At 40.4% G+C, this 18423-nt stretch overlaps 1 protein-coding gene across 1 annotated transcript in view; it reads right to left on the bottom strand.

Annotated features, from left to right (window-relative positions):
* Window positions 1-2368: 2368 nt before the first annotated feature.
* Window positions 2369-18423, bottom strand: part of SEMA3D (semaphorin 3D) — a 107833-nt gene continuing 91778 nt past the window's right edge. The window contains 4 exon segments of the mRNA XM_040548169.1: window positions 2369-3707; window positions 3710-3899; window positions 13851-13990; window positions 16210-16274. Coding sequence (XP_040404103.1) covers window positions 3487-3707; window positions 3710-3899; window positions 13851-13990; window positions 16210-16274 — 616 coding nt within the window. The 3' untranslated portion in view covers window positions 2369-3486.

Raw genomic sequence — 18423 nt, 5'->3', positions numbered from 1 at the left:
CATTTTCTGAAGCAGGGTCAGTGGGAAGGTTTTGCTGAAGGAAAAGATAATAACTGGACTCCTGGATGAATGCATCCGTAAATAAATATCTATGCTGTACCATATGCAGTAAGGCAGCTGCTTAAACCTGCAGTTATTAAGATGGAGGCAACTTTTTTTTCCACTGTGGACCAAAACTTTGTTTAACTTCTTTTTACTAGGCTCTTGGAGGCAAGGCTTAGTTTCATTTTAACTATGAGCCTGTTGTGGCTCATAGCAACCCAACCAATATCCAAATCATCAGTTTGAAATTTAGTCAGGTTTAGGTTTTAGCCTTTAAATTATACACAAGATGATTTTTTTCTGAAAAGAAAATTATACTTTCCAATCCCCTACTGGTCTAGTTTCTAGTCTAGCTCATCCTCTAAACTCATCTCTGGACTGCAGGCGGCTGAAAGACCCATGGTTCCTCCTGCTCCTACTCCTGGGTTTGCATTGTGGAGTCCTACCTAACAAAACCCTGTTTTCTGAAGTGATCCTTGATATGTCCCATTCAATCCCTGGTCTCCAACATCCTCTGGCCTCCTTGGACATGTCAGATCTTCTGTGCATGAAGAGCTGTGCTAACCCTGACAGCTTTAGGATACATACCTCTTATCCAATGTATCAAACAGAGACATTTATCAGTGCAATATTATTAATATTCCCCTGGGGTGGTATGAACCCAGTACAGACCACTGGTTTGGAGGATATTGAATTATTTCCCCATGATGGAAGTGGCCTTATATCTCACTTGGGGTTTTATGCTACCCACACTGATGAGGTAATTTCTTTAAGAAGAATCTCATTGCAGCAACACTGGAAATAAAAGAAATTAAAGTTTTTTTTTAGAGTAATAACATTTTAATTCAACCATTTAAATCTAATGCTCCCAGCACTGAGACCCTTAGTCATTCAAGACTTCTACTAAAGTCAGTGGGGGGAGGGTTCATTCGTAGAATACATACCCTCAGTTATATCTAAACATAAATCAAGTAATTTAGTTTTCATGAAGGATGGAAAAAAAAATAGAAGAACTGATTTGCTTCTAGGCAAACATGAGATGACAGTTTTCTAAAATTAAAATACTGTGTCACCACTGGTGAGAAGAGTAGGCCCTTTGTCAGTGCATGTGAATGTAGACCACAGCCTTGCTGTGATTCCACTCATTTACTTAATACCCAAGTAAGAGAAATGGGACTTTATGGACTGATAAAAATCTAATAAGGAATAACTGAGGTTCTGTATGATGACAGTACAACCTTCCAGCCAAGAATATTCAGTACCCCAGTACTTTTACATTTACATGCTTTACATTTAGTAGTTTAATACCCCCCCCAAAACCTCCTTTAAGTAGTCTTAATGGGCCTTAAAATCAAGGTACTCAAATGATGAGTCTCCTGTGAAATGTCTGGCCTAAGTTATTTTGCAGCAAAAATGGCAAAAAAAAGTTCTCAGCAGGTGCTCAAAGTACTGTACTGCTGGTTAGTGTCTTCAGCATCAGTCTCTCTGCTGATTAAAGGTCCTGTGCTGAGAAATTCCCTCCTCCCACAGACATATAATATCTAGCACTCAGTGCTTTACACTATCAAAGCATTGTATGCATGCCATCTGATATCTCCTAATTAACTCATACATCTCCTATTTAAAAATAAAAAATAAAAAAATCTAAAATTAATGACATATGGTATTGCTGGCTTTTATACAATACATGCAAACTCAGCTTTTGTTTTTTACAGGAAGCGTGGGTAAGTTGAGTTCCCTTTCTGAAGTCTGACATATACATTGCTGTATCTGACTTACAACAGAAAGGAAATGAACAGTGATTAAAATGGTAGCTACACAGTTATCAACCCAGGACTGAATGCGCACACAAACACCAGCATGGGTAAGGGCAAATCTACAACTTTCTGAAGCAATGCTCTTAGTTCCTTAATGAGGTGCACATCAATTACACGGATTTCTCACAGACTTTGCTCTCCTGATCTGTAGAATGCATGAGAAATTAGTAAAGTCTGTCATTTGGTATCCATCAAAGCTCTCTTCCATGTGAGGAAGTGGCTAATTTATCATTTCACAGTCAAAAAGGCATGAAAGGCAAAACGGAGGACGTTAGCTGGAAGAGAAGAAAAAAGGGCTGTGACTCATGAGAAGAGACAGTAGGCCTGATTTTGAGCTTGTGTTTGTTGCTGCATATCAGGAATAAGTTCAATGAAATCATACTGATGTCAAATAGACAAGAATGAGTCCAGGGTTTCCTGCTTATATGAAAAGATTTACACTCCTACAACCAAAATATGAACTGAGGAACAAGAAACACTTTACAAATGGAATCATGGTATATAGCAAATTTCTAACTTAGAAGTTTTATTTACACATGGACATCTTTTGTTTTATTTTTATAATAAAAGTATTAATTCCAACAATGCAAATTTTCAACTTAAAATACATAAGACCTTTGGGAGAAAATCCCAAAGAATACACATATCTGAGGAATGTCAGCTCTGTGTCAAGAGCACTGGTCTCAGCCACTAAATATCCCTCATCGTCTTTTGTTTTAGCTTTCTTGTTGTCTTTTATTTTTCTTTTCTCTATAAAATAAGGCTAGCAAAGGGCCAGGGAAACAGCCAGAGTAAAACACGCTGAGGAACAGGAGAGGTGCAGGCAAGAATCCCATTATTTGTTAATAGGATTTGTGCACATACCTCCCACACACCACTTAGGAAATTTACTCCCAAGCATCTCAGTGGCAGTTTCAATTAGAGTGAACATTTCATTTCAGCAGATGGACTGCAAACTGGTGGCTATCAAACTCTAATGAATAAGTGTTGATAATTTCCCTCTCTTAAACTATGATTATGCTTTCTCTCTCTCTCTCTTTTTTTTTTTTTTAATGGGGAAAATCAATGTTGTCCCTAAGCCAATACTTAATTTGATTTTTTGCTGAGCCTCTCTGTGCTAGCAAACCCCACCCATGTGCCTGTATACAAGCCCAGTGGGTAAATTAGTGGGTATTTTTGCAGATCTGTCACACATTTCTACCGTGCTTCTTTTTCAGAAAGATGCCAAAGAACTATGTATACATCTGCCCTCCCCTGAAATGGAGCCACCTCTGGGGTGGAACATGGCAGTAAATATTAACATGGGAACACGGACGCTAAATCCTATGTGAAAATTATGCAGGAAGTACAGAACACAGCTCGCGTAGCCTCAGGCTACCCAGAAATTAGCTAAAGTGTACATTTTTTCTTTTAATGAATGCATTCAAAATTATTGCCTGGCGTGTGGTACTCCAATAAGGAAATCTCATTTGGTATCGAATCCCATTGTACAGTCTTGTACAGATTAATAGTGATGGTGAGCTATCTGATTTCAATAAGCAGTACTAATTCATAGGCAAGATGCACAACAACAAAACACAGTATTTTTCTTTTTTGTGGAAAATGTCCTTTAAATAGTGTTTGCAAACTACGTAGATGGTGGCCTGGCCGGCTCATGGTGCCTTCGGTTTCGCTTTTTTTTCATCTCCTGCACATGCTTCCATTTGGCACCACCTTTGTTTCGCTGCCGCCGTTTCTCCCGGTGCCACATCTGTTCACAGTACTCATCCAGGCTAAAGCTGGGGCTGCTGACGAGCTGGATGTAGTCCTTGTACCGCAGCCGGGACTCTGTCAGCAAATCCCTCACCGGCCCTCCTCGTCCTCAGTTTTCTGAGTGCTTTCCATTTGCCCATTCTCAATGACGTTTAAATTCAGCTTTACGATGGTGTGGACAAAGGTGTGTTCCTGGGCTTTGCAGAAATAGGCTCCCGCATCCCGTCTTTGCAAGCTGCGTATCAGCAGCCCGTGCTCGGTTTTGATGATCCTTTCATCTGTCTTCAGCTGCATGGTTGGACAGGGAAGAATGAAATACGTGAATTTCCTCAGAAAAAAATAGAACACGTGTCAGTGCAATACCAAAGTGGAGACAAGGCAGGGTGGGCACACTGCACACCCTGTCCTAGCACGAGGTGGGGCATTCATGGCTCAGACAGATACCATGAGATCCTTTCAATTCCTGAGTTTTCCTCCTAATTATAGCATCTGCATCAGTGACATTTCAGCATGCATTAGTAAAAGATACACAGTGTACAGCTGAAAGGCCAGACAGCACCACTCATCACACCAGAATGCAATAGACAGTCTGCGTTCTCCAAGGAAGGTTAGGTGTTTAGTGCCATAAATCCCATTTGTTTTTTAACTGCTTTTCTTGAGGTATCCGTAATATATCCAATATATGGGGGTACTTGTATATCTGGAATGACCTGAGACATTATTGCATTAAAAATAACTACCACTGCTGATTTTTAAAGTGAAATGCTCTGATTTTTATCTTCTTCAACTGGAATTTATAAAAGGAAATTGATCCTGCCTTTGACTCACTGAGACGTGCTTAAAAGCACCCAGTAAGGTTAGATGACAACAACCCAGTACAATTATTTTATTGTTTTGACTACAAGATCTGTAAAGAAGAACTTACAGGGGGAAAAAAAAAAAAAAGAAAAAAGAAAAAAGAAAAAAAAGATTGCAAGTGAGAGCTGAAGTCTGTCAGCATGGAAATGCAGTTTCATTTATGAATGGAAATATTTCCAAAAACATAGTGTGATATGACACGTTAAAAAATAATGTGCACCTTAAAGTAATAACACTGTAAGATATGTTACATATCTGGTGATCTGAAAATGATTTCCAAAATAACCTAACTCTGAACTAAACTAAACTAAACTAAGCTAAACTAAACTAAACTAAACTAAAAAAATAAAATAAATAGAAATAGAAATAAATAGAAATAGAAATGGAAATGCAATACAATACAATAAAAACAAGATGGGGCACTGGGCATCTAAGTATTTTTGCAGCTGGGGAACACAGAAAGTAAATGATTTGCCAAAGACCATATAAAGATTAGTAGCAGAGGTGTAAGCAGAAAGCAGAGCCCTAACTCCCAGACTCCACCACCAGCATTTCCTTTGAAAACAATCCTGTTCCAGCACAGAGCTGTCATCTCCCTGGCATGCGATGTTCTGCTGCCGCACAGAGGCTGCAGGCCACAACAGCACCGAAGGACCTGGGGTGCCGCTTGCTCAGCCCACAGCAAAGCCAGTGCCTTGATCACAGCCTCAGAGCTGCTGGTGGTACTGTTATAATGAAGAAAAACTTCTGCACAAGGTTGAGCACCGGCTTTAAAAAGAGGGGTGGGGGCAGAGAGAACCAACACAGAATCTGGAAAATTTCCCGAAGTGCATATCTGACCCTCCAACAGACTTCAGAGAACGAAGATCATGGAGGCATAAAGATGACTAAATTAGATTTATTCACAGTGGGTAAGCTACACACTGTTTCTTTATGAAAAAATCTGCACACAATTCCCTCTTCTACTCCATGGGAAAAAATGTATTTATACATATGATTCTCCATCTGTTATGATTCTAACTCACTGGTACTTTATCATAAGAGGGTATCTTGGAGCAAAAAAGATGGATGAGGTGCCCCTCCAAGGGCTTTTGCTTTCCCATTTTCTGATATTCTTTGATAAGGACTTTGGAAGGGTTAAATGATTTAAGAGACCTTTTCAAGATCAGCAGAAGATATAACACACGTGTATCTAAGTAATACATGAACAGAGAGAGAGAGTTTTCCTTGCTAGCCTGTATCAGCTATAACAATCTTCAGCAACCTATAGATTAGGTAGGTAGATATTGGCCTGTGTACTACAATTGTTTTGACTGCATCAGTGAGAAAAAATCAAATGCTACAAAAACCTATGCTAGAACATGGCTCTGGCTGCATGCTTCTGTGGCCAAGCATTGTTTGGATCCTGACACATGTTGGTAGTGTTGTGTCAACCCTGGGCTTTAGTTTCTTTGTTTGTAAATTGGATAAATCATGCCTACTGGCACCAGCAGGGTGAAATCTTGCAAATTCTGAAAATTCCTGGATTATTTTCTGACAACAGGTGCTACATGAGCACCAGCCGTATTTGATTTACTACACTGAGTTCCAACCAGAGAAATCATGGTCAAAACAGAAGAACAGACGCAGAAGATAGCAGGGAGACAGATTAGAAAAGACCAAATTTTCTCTTCCAGAAGCTACAGCATAGGACAGTAGTCTTCAATTTTATCAGATAGTGACACTTCATCCCACGTAAATGCACCTTCCTCATAGTTACAGTAAAAACAGAAGCATAAAAGGTATAAATGAACCCAAAGATAAGTAGTTGTAGGCAGAAATATGTCTAGGGCAGGTGTTTCCTTGTGCTGTTGTACTCCACAAAAAAAGGAAAGCCTTGCAAAAGGAAGCCCCTTTTTTCTACCCAGGCTTCATGCTAACAATGGAAAATCCTACAGACCCCCAGTTTGAGGAATTTAGGGAGAGGGGGGAAGGTGAAGCTAATTTGCAGACATTTGGGTTTCATAAAGCTCTATGCAAAGACCCAGTTCCCACATTGTTTCAGTGAAAACTGGACAGATCTCTTTGAGCTCAGGGCTGGATGCAATTGCAGCGGTAGCATCTGCCTATCGTGGCTCTGCCAGTATTGTAGTCTAGAGTGCCTTGACAGCTGTGTACCTCCTACACTTGGAAGCGCTCCAGCTGGCTCTTTTGGCTGGCTCGGCACCAAGCCAAAGAGCCCTCACTAGTGCTTCGCCTATTTTCAGTGAAAGGAAGGCAGAATAATGGCAGATCTAGACTTGAAAAGATGACTGGACCCCTAAGTCCAGCACCCTGCTACTCATAACTATTTACCGTTTGTGTAGCAGCCGTCCCTTTCTAGTTGTAAATGTGTTAACTCAGAGAGTTGCCCCCCTCTGCCTCAGGATACTGCAGAGAAAGCTAACAGAGGCTAAATTGGTTGTGTCCCCTAATTCCAGCCCATCACAGCTCCTATTTTTAATGAAGCAGCATTCTTACAGAATGTCCTGTGTTAACCTTGGATATTGATTTACAGTGACTGTCACCTCCTTCTTCTCTGGGCCTTCATTGTTCATTCCTTTCTTATCCTCTGGTAGCATGAAATTATGGCTCCGATTTCACACGTATTGAGCAACACTTCATTATTGTTTTCCCCCCTCACTTCTCTTTTGGTATCCTGTTTATGTTGTTTTACCCATAGGTTCAGAACTCTTCCTGTTTCCTCTCTACTTTTTCCCCATAGGGCTCTGGAGTTTCATAAACACTGGCATTTCATTACTTGGTAGTAGATCTTTAACCTTTCACTTGAATGCTTAATGTGCTCTTTGGTTCCTGACCTATAGATGTAAAACACATTTATTAAATTTTGAGGAGAGTGAAAAGACTACTTAAAGACATCATTCTGTTTTGGTCAACTGTGGATTCATTCCCCCTCCCCCCAGTTATAATCAATACCATCTAAACTGTCTTAAATATTTATAATAGGGTTTAACAATTCAGAAGCGCACGGCTTTAATTCAAAAGCTTGCTGACATGCTTAAATTTCAGCATACAGTAAAAATTAAACAGGAGAGAAATAGTTTTGTTCAATTGGGAACCAATTGTAAACCACAAAAATGAAGCAATTGATTACCATTAACTTTCTATTTTACGGGAGTGGGAGCAGATTTTAAAAAACATTTTATCTGCATTTTGTACTTTTAATCCTTTATGGTAGGCACTTGAGGTTTTAAAATTACACTAAATAAAGCATGGCACATGCCATAGGAATTGGCAATATTTGACAAAGGAAAAATATCTCCATGTAATAGATTTTCGCAACCTGAATTTAACGATAGAGGAAAAATAGGCATTGCCAATAATGATGGCAAATCTTTAAACAATCAGTAAGTTGGAAAACAACCAAGGATTTGAAAGTGCTGTGGCACCAGGTTAGGTCAATGCCTTTTGTCCTTTGCTAATGATGTGTTTAGATAGCTCCCTCTTTACAAATACACATGTCAACTCTTTCACAGTTAAAACACTGCACCTGTCTGGGAGAAGAAAGTGGCTTCAAAGCCTGCCTTCTCTCATCAATCACCATGTGAAAAAACGTTAGAGGTAAAGCTAATCATGGGGTAGCAGCAACCCTGAACAAACTGTTGTAGGGGGGAGAGAGAAATGAGGAATATTTGCTGAGAATTCACATTCAACTTTGTTTTTTCTATTGCCTTCTTATTCATCCTCACCATTTGAGCGGAAATAAAGATTACTCTGCTTTTGTTGGAATTATTGTTATATGCACCTTTTTCTGTTGTCCTGGTAAACTAATCATGTAACTCCATCACAGCTGTAGAGTTAATTTCTCTACTTCTTCTTTGCTTTTTTTTTTCTTTTTTAACATTTTTTTAAAATTTATTTACTAAGAATTCACAACTAAAATGAAGAATGTGTTGTTGGTAGTGACATTATGGAGACACGTGCATTCTATTATTCTCAAGGTGAAGCTAACTTCTCATTCTATGACTAATTTTTAAACTTTTACCCCCCAATATATTCAAATGAAAGCAGAAATATCACCTTATATAGCAGCTCAGAGTTACATCTTTTTTTCCCCTTAGGAAACTGTCAAAAATATTAGTCTTACTTAAGGATCTCAAGGTATTAGAAAAAAATGCCAAGCCAATGAGTCATAATAAAATAAAAGAGTGAAAGCATGAGAGCTATAATTAGTCCCTAGGCTGCAGAATAAATCTTATTTTCTCCCACTCTTGATCTGTTTCTTATCGACCGAAGGATTAAGCCTGTGTCTGCTACAAAAATACTGAAATTCACTCCTGTGACAGAAAATACTACTAGAAACTTAGACCTTGGTGTATGTCCTCTTCCTTACTCAGCTCTCTCATCTGACTTTTAGGTTTTAGGGCTGGCCTAAGCATCCTTTAGCACCTTTTTTTCACAAGATGCTTCTGACCAGATGTTTATAACAATGAAAATCACAGCCATCATGATGCAAGAATCTCCAGCCACAAAAAGATATGGAAACTTATGTCTCATTCAACAGCATACACCCACTAAGGTCAACTGAACAGGACACAGATCCTGGACAAACTGAAAAATGTCTTAGTCTGGCTAAAATGTTGAAAGGAAACAGCTCTTCCCTGAAGGGGTCATGCTCTTGTGCCCATCTAGAAGTCCTGTACAAGAGTGAGTCATGTTCATGTACCTACCAAAACGTTAGGCAGTCATTGAGCTGGGTCTGTCAGAAAAAAAACAGCCCAGGCTGTGGCGCAGGAAAATGGGACAGGGCGAGAATGGCTGCAGAAGAAACTGGAATGTTCTTCTGCCTTTCAGCGGATTTATTTTCACCTCCAGGTATCAATATTACCAGAAAAGAGAGAGTTAAAAGCGACCCACACCTGTTCTGTCACTTCAGACCATATGGTTTGCTCTGTCCCCTGCATGGGTGCATGGCAGTTTGGCAGGCTCCAAGCCCCAGGAGGCCCAGGGTGAAGGCCAGCCTAAAGCAGGGGGCCTACCACTTTCCAGAGCCACAAAGCACCAAAACTGAGGGCTTCGTAGGGAGCCCTGCACTTGTTTTATTTTCCAGTCCTGATACCTATTATATACCTAACACATAGGAATTTCAGGAAAAATAAATAAATATTTGAGTTTAAGCTTCAGGAAACTTCAGCACTTTAAGTCATTATGTAGAAATGGCATCCCCACTTTTTTTTTTTTTTTTTTTTTTTTTTTTTTTTTATGAACTCCAGTCGCCAAAACGCTCTCTCTCATCTCGGTGACTAACCCTGCAAGCACAGGAACAAACATGATCAATTGCGTGAGCAACACTAACCACAAAAGCACTAGATATTTGACTCCTGACCTTAAAACAGCCCCAAACTACAGGGAAATGTACTCCCACTGGCAGCAAAATGACCTGGTGACAGCTCCTGGACCACAGGAGATCCTGTCCCTCCCCACAGGTTGCTCTGGCTGGAAGTCACACTCTGAACCATGACCCGAAGGGTGAAATGTTGGAGACATCCTGCTGGGCACAACGCTTCCCATCTAGTCTGGATTTTGCCCTTTTCCTTCCCTCAGGAAGCTGTAGTACATGTCAGAGAGAGTGCGTAGCTGTCTATTTGCAAAGCGAGGCTTAAAGACTTGCTGAGACATTGCAGCTACAGCCCTGGAACTAAAAGTCCGTAACCTAAATTCCAGGTGCACAGAGTCATTTGCAAAGCATGGTATCGTCATCACAATAAGTTACACTGCTAAGACACGCACTGAAATAATGCACAGTGTTATTTGAGAAATCTGCTGCAGGAAGGGAGAGGGAGCAGAAAATATAATTGTAATGGGAAAAGTTATGGTGAGGCATCGGCTAAGCAAAGATCAAGCTACACATTAAATATGACTACCCTGTTGCTGTCACATATGGTATTTCAGTCAAATTGAAGTACTTTATAAAGAAAGTCAATTACTATGCCTGTCTTTGAATTTTCCAGGAAGGCCTCCAATTAGGCTCTAATACCGATGAACTCATTTCCACTGATAAGATAGATTTCAAATTAGAAAAACTGAAAATCTTAATTTAAAAATGCCCAAATTAAAAAGGGATTAACATTTTAACCTGCAAATATCTTATTCCCTTTAACAGGAAGAGTGATTGCTCAGCTTTTCTACAGAGGGTGGGTTTATTTAGGCAGCCATATCTGAAATTAGGAATTTAACTTCAGGTACATGCATTTTTAAACATGACATTCATATATGATTAACTCTATTTTAAAAAAAAAAAACTCTTTTTTTTTTTCTTTTCCTTCTAAAAAATGAAATGTCCCAACATGGTAATTTGAGATGTGAAAGCTGAGTTTACTCAGGATGAGTTCCAGTTCTTAGGAGACTGGAACTAAACTGGGTCAAAACACTAGAAAATAAGAAAAAGAATTCTCTGGCAGGAATCAAGCAAAACTAATAGCTATATACTGTTTTAAGTGGTCTGATCCTGTAATTGTCAATGTGTGCATACGCATTTATACAAGCTGCAACCTTCAAAGACTGGGAAAATAAATAAATAAATAAATAAAATAAAATAACAAAACCACCCCAAGGAGTTCCGGAACATGTGCTCCAACTTCTATTTTATCAAAGCTAGATCACAGAAACACTGCTATGGCTTTAGGGACAATATGTGGTAAGAAGCTATTTGCCTACTGTTAGCATTCATAATGTAGAAAATCTGTCTGCATATTTCTTCTTCAAATTTTCTTCTAAATTTGCCTCAAAGGTTAATCTAGCCTTTTAGCAAAGCTTTACTTTTCTCATACAAACAGATGTCAGACTGTTTACACAGAGCAAGCCCAGTAAACATTTCTGTGGAAGGCTGCTAATGTGCAAAGATGTATACTGTGCGCTTGCTGGAGATTCAAATGCCATCACACATAAGTGCACATTTCCATCCTCTCTCCCTAGATCACAACCTTGGCACGCTGGGCACTCCTGTAGTATGAGGAATCATGGTGTCTGGATTACTGGTATTTGGTGCAAAATTGGGAGCAGGGGCCCAGTCATTCCCACAATGAACCTTTTAGAAACACAAATGTTGGCAAAAAATGTCATAGCCTTACATTAAGCTATGTTATATAGGCTTATAGCCTGCTCTAACTTTGTTCAAAAGTCAGTTTGATCTGCTGTTTGTTTTGCAATCAAATCAAACAAAACAAAACAAAACAAACAAACAAAAAAAAAAACATGAACTTGGCTTCCTGACTTTCAGGTGCACACCTGAACGTTTGACATAGGAGAAAATCAATTTATTTATTTTTTCCTAAATTGACACAGGTAAAACTTAGAAACAGCACTCCATAAGAGGCTTTCAAATCTCGAAAGTGCTGCTTCTTATGATACAGAAATATTATGTTCTTCACAGAGAACTGACTGCTTTAGGTGAAGTTTGTAGCTCTGAGGAACTTGGACACATGCTGTAGTTGCGACGCATTATTTAAAAAACATGACTGGGTCTCCTCATAACTTAATATGAACTACTGTTCAGAATTTAAAAAAAAAAAGTACCTGCTTAAATTTATTTTTAAAATTACTCTTAAACACATGGTTTGAATTAAGCAAATACTTTACTTTTTTTCTCTGATCAAATATGTAATTGCATTTGCAAACTGATGCCTTAGGGAAGTAGAGCACAGAGTCTTCTGTACAGGACACTTAAAGGTAAATCAATTAAAGCACATACCATGAATGCCCATAGGTCTTTAAAGGCTGATACACTTCTAGCTGGGTTTTCACTTTAACCACCTGTGGCTATGATCATGGTTGGCCTGCTGATCAGAAGACCACAATTTTTTTTCCAAGTATGGATTGTAATGGAGGTTAGAGATGGTGTTTCAGACCAGCAAGCTCCTTCCTTTGATATTTAGTGCATGTTGGGGGAAGCAGTGTGTCTATAAATTAGTGAGATGTTTATTCCCAGCAGAGGGAAGAATCTTTGCCAATCCAAAGCATGAGTGAGAGAAGGGGAGTAAATTAAAAGCAATGCAGTGTCATAGTCAATATACAGCCTTGCTTTTATATCTCTTATGGAGAAATCTCAGAGGTGACTCGTATCCCTTTACTCTTGCTTCCTGGGTCAAGCTGTAACTGAGGTCTCAACTTTGAGTTGGCTTCATCCCTGCAGACTTCCCTTCATGCTACAAGCGGTGCTTAGGGGATGACAGCAGTGAGGCAGGTCTCAACCAGAGGTGATGCTCTCATGGGCATCTGCCCTGGCTTGCATCTCCCCAGTTTTTACAAAGAACTAGACTACTTTCTGCACTCAGAAAACCTCACAGGACAGGTTATCATTGAGAGTGGAAGACTGGTTGTATGTTTGATAGTTCCTGTCTTTTAAACTAATTTTTGTCTGGGATGAACATTTAACAAAAAAGCGTATCTAACACCTGGGAGCAGCTCATTTGATAGGGCACTTCTTTTCCTTTCTTCTCCTTCCCCGTTGCCATGGCTGCAGCCACAGCAGGACTTGGCCTCTGACACAAAATCATTCACGTAAAAGAAAGGCTATGAAGGCTCCTGAGGTTTGAAACTCTCTCAAACCCAGTCCGATCAGTCCCAGTTCGCTGACCTTTTGGGCATGTAAAAGGGCCCCTTTGTCACTAGGCCAGAAAGGAGTCTGCAGGACATGGCACAGGTGGCAAGGGAGGACCTGGAGGTTTTTCCAGCACTTCTCCACTGGTGCAGACCCCAGAACTGCCTCCTGCAGGAGTTAAGGGCCATCGCAAATCTCACGGCTTTCTACTTCAGCTGCAAGGTGCAATTCTTTAACGTGACATCTCTGCCTCAGCACAGAGTGCCATTTCAGAAAAATCCTCAGATTCCAAACAAGAAAAAATTAAAACAAAACAAAAAAGGTCCTTGCTGCACAAACTGTTCCTTCTCTGGGGAGACAGAGAGAGAAGCAGCAAGACATACAAAGCAATTCTTAGCTACAGTGCCTAACAATATAAAGGAAGGCAGTCAGACACTAAATGGAGCAGAGGTTTGAACATACTTTTGCCTGCAGAAGTAGTTGTACTAGTTACTGAACAAAAAGTCTTTTTTTTTTTTTTTTTTACTTTTAGTATTTTTTACCAGTATTTAAAGCCTAATTTGTCTATTCTTCCTTTTTTTTTTTTTAATAGAATGAGCATGTAAGTCAAAGTAAGTATCTAAATCTGCTTATGATCCAGTGCAAATGGCTTCTCTCTTCCCCAAATGGTGTTACCAGAATGCTATGCAATACCTAAGGTGAGGCAAGGAAAAGTAAAACATTGGCTAATCCCAGTAACTCCAGCCTTTCAATACTCAGCTGAATTCTCTACAGAGGAAACTTGTCTTGATGACTATAATTACCTCTTCTCGATGTTCTTCTCCAGAGCGTTGAATGTACCACCTAATAGAGGCTTGCTGGGACTTAGGAATACATTCCAGAAAAGTTGAATTAAATTCAATGCCAAAAATCACCTTTTCATCAGCAGTTTCATGACTAATGCCTGGAAAGCAAACATGGTACAGGAGATTAACCCTGACCTATTTTTTAAAGCAATGGGAAAATAGCCTGATTCAGAACAGATGCTATAAGAGTGAGTGAATTATAAAAAAGCAAAAGGAAACTTAACTTTTAGCTTAAACTATAACTATGAGGATTTAGAGGCGGCTGCTAACCTTCCTCCAGTGCAACTGGTTTTTAAGGAGGTCAATAAAACCTATATCACGAGCTTGCTCCATTTTAAAGCTGAAGCTTTTGCCTTTGAGGATTTTAAAATCTGACCTATATTTTTCCTTTATGTAATGCAACTAGTAAACCTCAGAGAGGTGGAGCAGCTGCTGAAGGTACATCGTAGGGTCTGGTTTGTTCCTCTCAAACACTTTAAAGGAGTTGCAGGGCTAAAGTCAACTGAAGTTTGACTTCCTTCAGTATAATTTGAAATTCTCTGTAGTATGTTTCAGACCAAACACTAAAGTACACGAGCAGATCTAAGCTCTTTCTTGGGGGTTGGTAGACCTGAGCAAGTCATTGCTAAAATCTGCAACTCCATCTTCCTTTTCAGGCTGTCTTATTTGTGTCTTATCTGCCTTATCATCAGACTAAAGCTGTTTCTTACATCCTGCCAATAACAGAGAGGAAGGTGAAAGCAGCACCGTCTCCTAAAATAAAGGTTTGCTCAACAATAAAATGGGTACAATTTTAGATTTTTTTTTTTAATATAATATGTACATATATGAGATCTGCAGAAATTCAAGCTTTTTGCATTAAATGCTTTTCTTTCATTTCACTGTGCCACAGAGATTTTAGTAGAGCCAAACAACTTCATGCAGCCAATGCGGTTTCTGGGATGGAATCTCACACAGTGGAGCACTGAATTTAAGTAGGTTTTGGGGCCATAATGTTGTTAATTATCACAAATAGCATAAATAAGCCAAGAGCCTGGAGTGGCACAGGTCAGCTTCATGGTTTTATGGCACACAGGGGTTGTCCCCAGCTGGATGAAATTTCTCTTGGTAGTGCCATGTCATGGATAAGGATTAATACCAATTTGCATGCTAAGTCATTTTACATTTTTCTAGGAAAACTGACTCTTCCAGTATCTCTTTATCTTTCCAGAAAAACGTGACATTGTCAGCCTTTCTGCTAGCATTTCTACAACCCTGAGCTTTGCACGGTCTCAGATGCCACTGCTTGGAAGTGATGGCAAGCAGCAAGTGGGAGAATTCTGGCCTTTTGGGAATGAACAGGAGTTTTGCCATTGTCTTTAATGGCAATGAGACATTACCCTGACTTTGTGACTATGTCTATATGTGCACATGTATAGCCAGGGTCCTCTACACTGTGCAACAGACGTAAGCTTTGATCCTGTGGCAAGCAGCTCTGATTTCTGTAGGGATTCACGCCGAGATCTGCGGCAGGCATCCAGCACTGGTGCGGTATGAAAATCACCAGATCAATGGAAAGTGGTGGCTTTTCCTGAATCAAAGCTTGAGCTCAGCGATACAATCAATACTGTTTTGACTGGGTTGCTCACTTTAATAAGCAAATATAAGAGCCCCAGACAAACCCAAACTTGGTTTTGAATGCTTTTCATTTATTTTACGCTGCCACAGAGATTGCTGCGTAACCACAGGATTTCATACTGACAGTGCACGCTGCAAGGGAACTGCTGCAGCTGCCAAAGGAGCAAGCCAGATTCTTTGGCACCCGAAAAGAGGGTGTGGGAAAGGGAGGGGGGGAACTGATAGGAGGGGGTGTAGGCTCTTGTTAATAACAGGAGTATTTAAGTAGCTGTGGGGGGGGAAGGGGCTGCTTTGGCAGCTGGAGCTGGGTCTTAGGACTTGCATCCAGTGTATGTGATGGAAGGGGAAAAGTTGGTGTGTTCTGACTTTGCCCCTGAGGGTTTCTCTGTGGGATTGTCTTCCCTGTTTCTGAATTAACCAAGGTCCCAATAACTGCTCGTAGTGATGTGTGTGATGTTTTCCCTTGCCTGGGTGGGTGCTGGGGAGGGATGCCCATACAGCATCCAAGGGTGCTGCCCTAACCTTGGCTCCACGAATTTCACTGTGGGTTGAGAAATATATCTGAATCACAGGAAAGGCAGCTACTTTAATGGTGTTATTTTCCCCAGTTTAGCATGTTTTCACAGACAAACAGGGACCCTTAAAGCAAACTCTGTTGTCAAAGGGACAAAAGAGCAAGGAAAAGTGCAAAAATACTCACTGTCTTCCACATCCCAGCATTGTGCGACAGGGTCTCCATATTTGACATCTTGCCTTCTGGCTCGCCTACGGGAAGAGCATGAAAACTTGTAACACTTCAGGCATAATTGCTGGAATTCAACAGCAAAATACAGAGGGGCTCAGCAGATGTGGATGCACGTTGCTACCACCCTACTGCTGACAATTACGGTCTTAACTAAAACCAGCCTCACCCTCAAAGCTGCATGTGGCCTAGAGAGATTTGTACAACTGACATCAAGAGAAGGGCCTGTGATTTGGGTAAACCGCTGTGAGGGGAAAGAGAGGGGGAAAAAAAAGAGAGAAAAAAATAAATCTGCCTGGAATAAAGAATGTGCCATATAGTGACAGAAAGAACAGCTAAACCTGCTTTTAAACTGTCCATTCTGGGTGTAGGTCTCTTGCTGGGATGGACAGTCTTGGAAATATCTGGAAACATCCTTGATACTGTGCCATGAAAAAGATCTGAGGTTCAACAAGTCATAATAAAACCTGAGCTCAGGATCAGCCCAAGATAATACTGACTAGTAAATCTGCCATTAAAATGAAGAGGAGAAAACTTATATTTTAATTTGCCAACAAAAATTTGCCAAATCTGATTATCTTTCATCTGCATGTATAGAAAAAGAGCTTAAGTCAATGATCTGGTTCCACAATTAACTTTCTTGGTAACCTCTGAGTGTGTTACTTAAACTCACTGTGATTTAGTGTAATTTTACTGTCACAGTATTAAAAAACAAAAACAAAAAGAAACAAAACCCCCTCTTCCTCTGTGGATGATTGCATTTATCTCCCAAGAGCTACAAACATGTTGATGTTTTAATTTTTCAGTGGAATAATTGGAGACCCGGGAGGAGCTCCCTTTCTCACAGTCACACTGGAGCAAGACCTCAAATCTACAGAGCAATGCCTCAGTAGGAGAGCAGGTTCCCAAGGCCGAGCTGTCTGCTGTGGTAAAAGCTGTAGACACGCTGGAAGCACAGGCTGCTAGATGGAAGAAAAACATCCAGCTGATCTACTGGAGGATTCCCAAGGCTGGCCACCCCATCCTTTGTTTCGGAGCCACAGACTTTTGGCCTACCCACCAAACTGCACATCTGTTGAAAAGCATGGACCATCAATCTCCATGCTCCAGCCCACCTCAGACTTCAGCAGGCCTCATGTGTGACTAACTTTGCAGTGAGCCTGAACACTTGCTTTTCTCCTTTCATTTACGCTTCTCTGAATTTAGTTTGCTTTGGCTTTGAGGGAAAACACATAAAGTTCCTTGACACCATGACACAATAACCTATGACTCATTAACTTCAATGCTTTGTCTAATTGCTCAGGTCCCAGCCCTGCAGCCCCTGAGGTAGAAAATCTCGTTCCAGAGCCTGAGCTCAGACTGCAACCTCTGACCCTCGCTACAAGAATTACTGTCAGGAAGGCTTCGTGCAAAGAGCAATGAAGAGGCTGTGGACTCCAGTTCAATCAGCCAGCTCAGAGCAATGGCTAAAGAAGCCAAAAACTCCAACAGGCACATCCCACATAGAATCAACAGCTTAGGTAATGCACTGCTGGAGCCTGCAGCACACTCTTCTTCCATGCAGATCCATGCTGCAGCCCTAGCTGGTAGGTACAGAGAGTTCAGATAAAGCTTCTGTCACTGTAGAAAAACTGCTCCTGCTGCAGCCCAATCGCACTACTTAAACCTTTGTCTCCCTCTCATGGCTAGACCACAGATAAAATTTAGGAGAGTGGGCTACGTTACCTGAGTTGGTTAAATCAGATAGGAAAAGCTTGTTTGTTTAGATCAGGGAGTTAAATGCATTTCATTTATTGAGTTAAATGCATTTCATTGCTGATCACTCTGTGATACTAGAGTGGTAATATCATAGAATGGCTCAGGTCGGAAGGGACATTAAAGATGATCTAGTCCCAACACCAGGATTGATAAACTTTGCTTCGTAACTATGGTGGTGCCCTGAACAAAAACCAAAAGCTCATGAGAGGCTCTCACATCTCTCTTCCATTGTCACAACCTGGCCCTCGATCTGAGCATCTTGTGCCTTAAAGAATTCAGCATAAAAAAGGAAAGTGATGGATTTATTATGTTAGCTGCAGTAGCTTAGTTACTGTCACACACACTTAAACAATGCTATGTTGTCTTCACAGCTCTTCAAGCAGAAAATATGAAACATGGCCAGAGTTTGATCAA

This window comes from Cygnus olor, chromosome 1 (genome assembly GCF_009769625.2).
Source record: "Cygnus olor isolate bCygOlo1 chromosome 1, bCygOlo1.pri.v2, whole genome shotgun sequence".
Lineage (NCBI taxonomy): Eukaryota > Metazoa > Chordata > Aves > Anseriformes > Anatidae > Cygnus > Cygnus olor.
The sequence above is the reverse complement of the archived record's forward strand: the minus strand, read 5'-3'. Positions and strand labels throughout refer to the sequence as shown.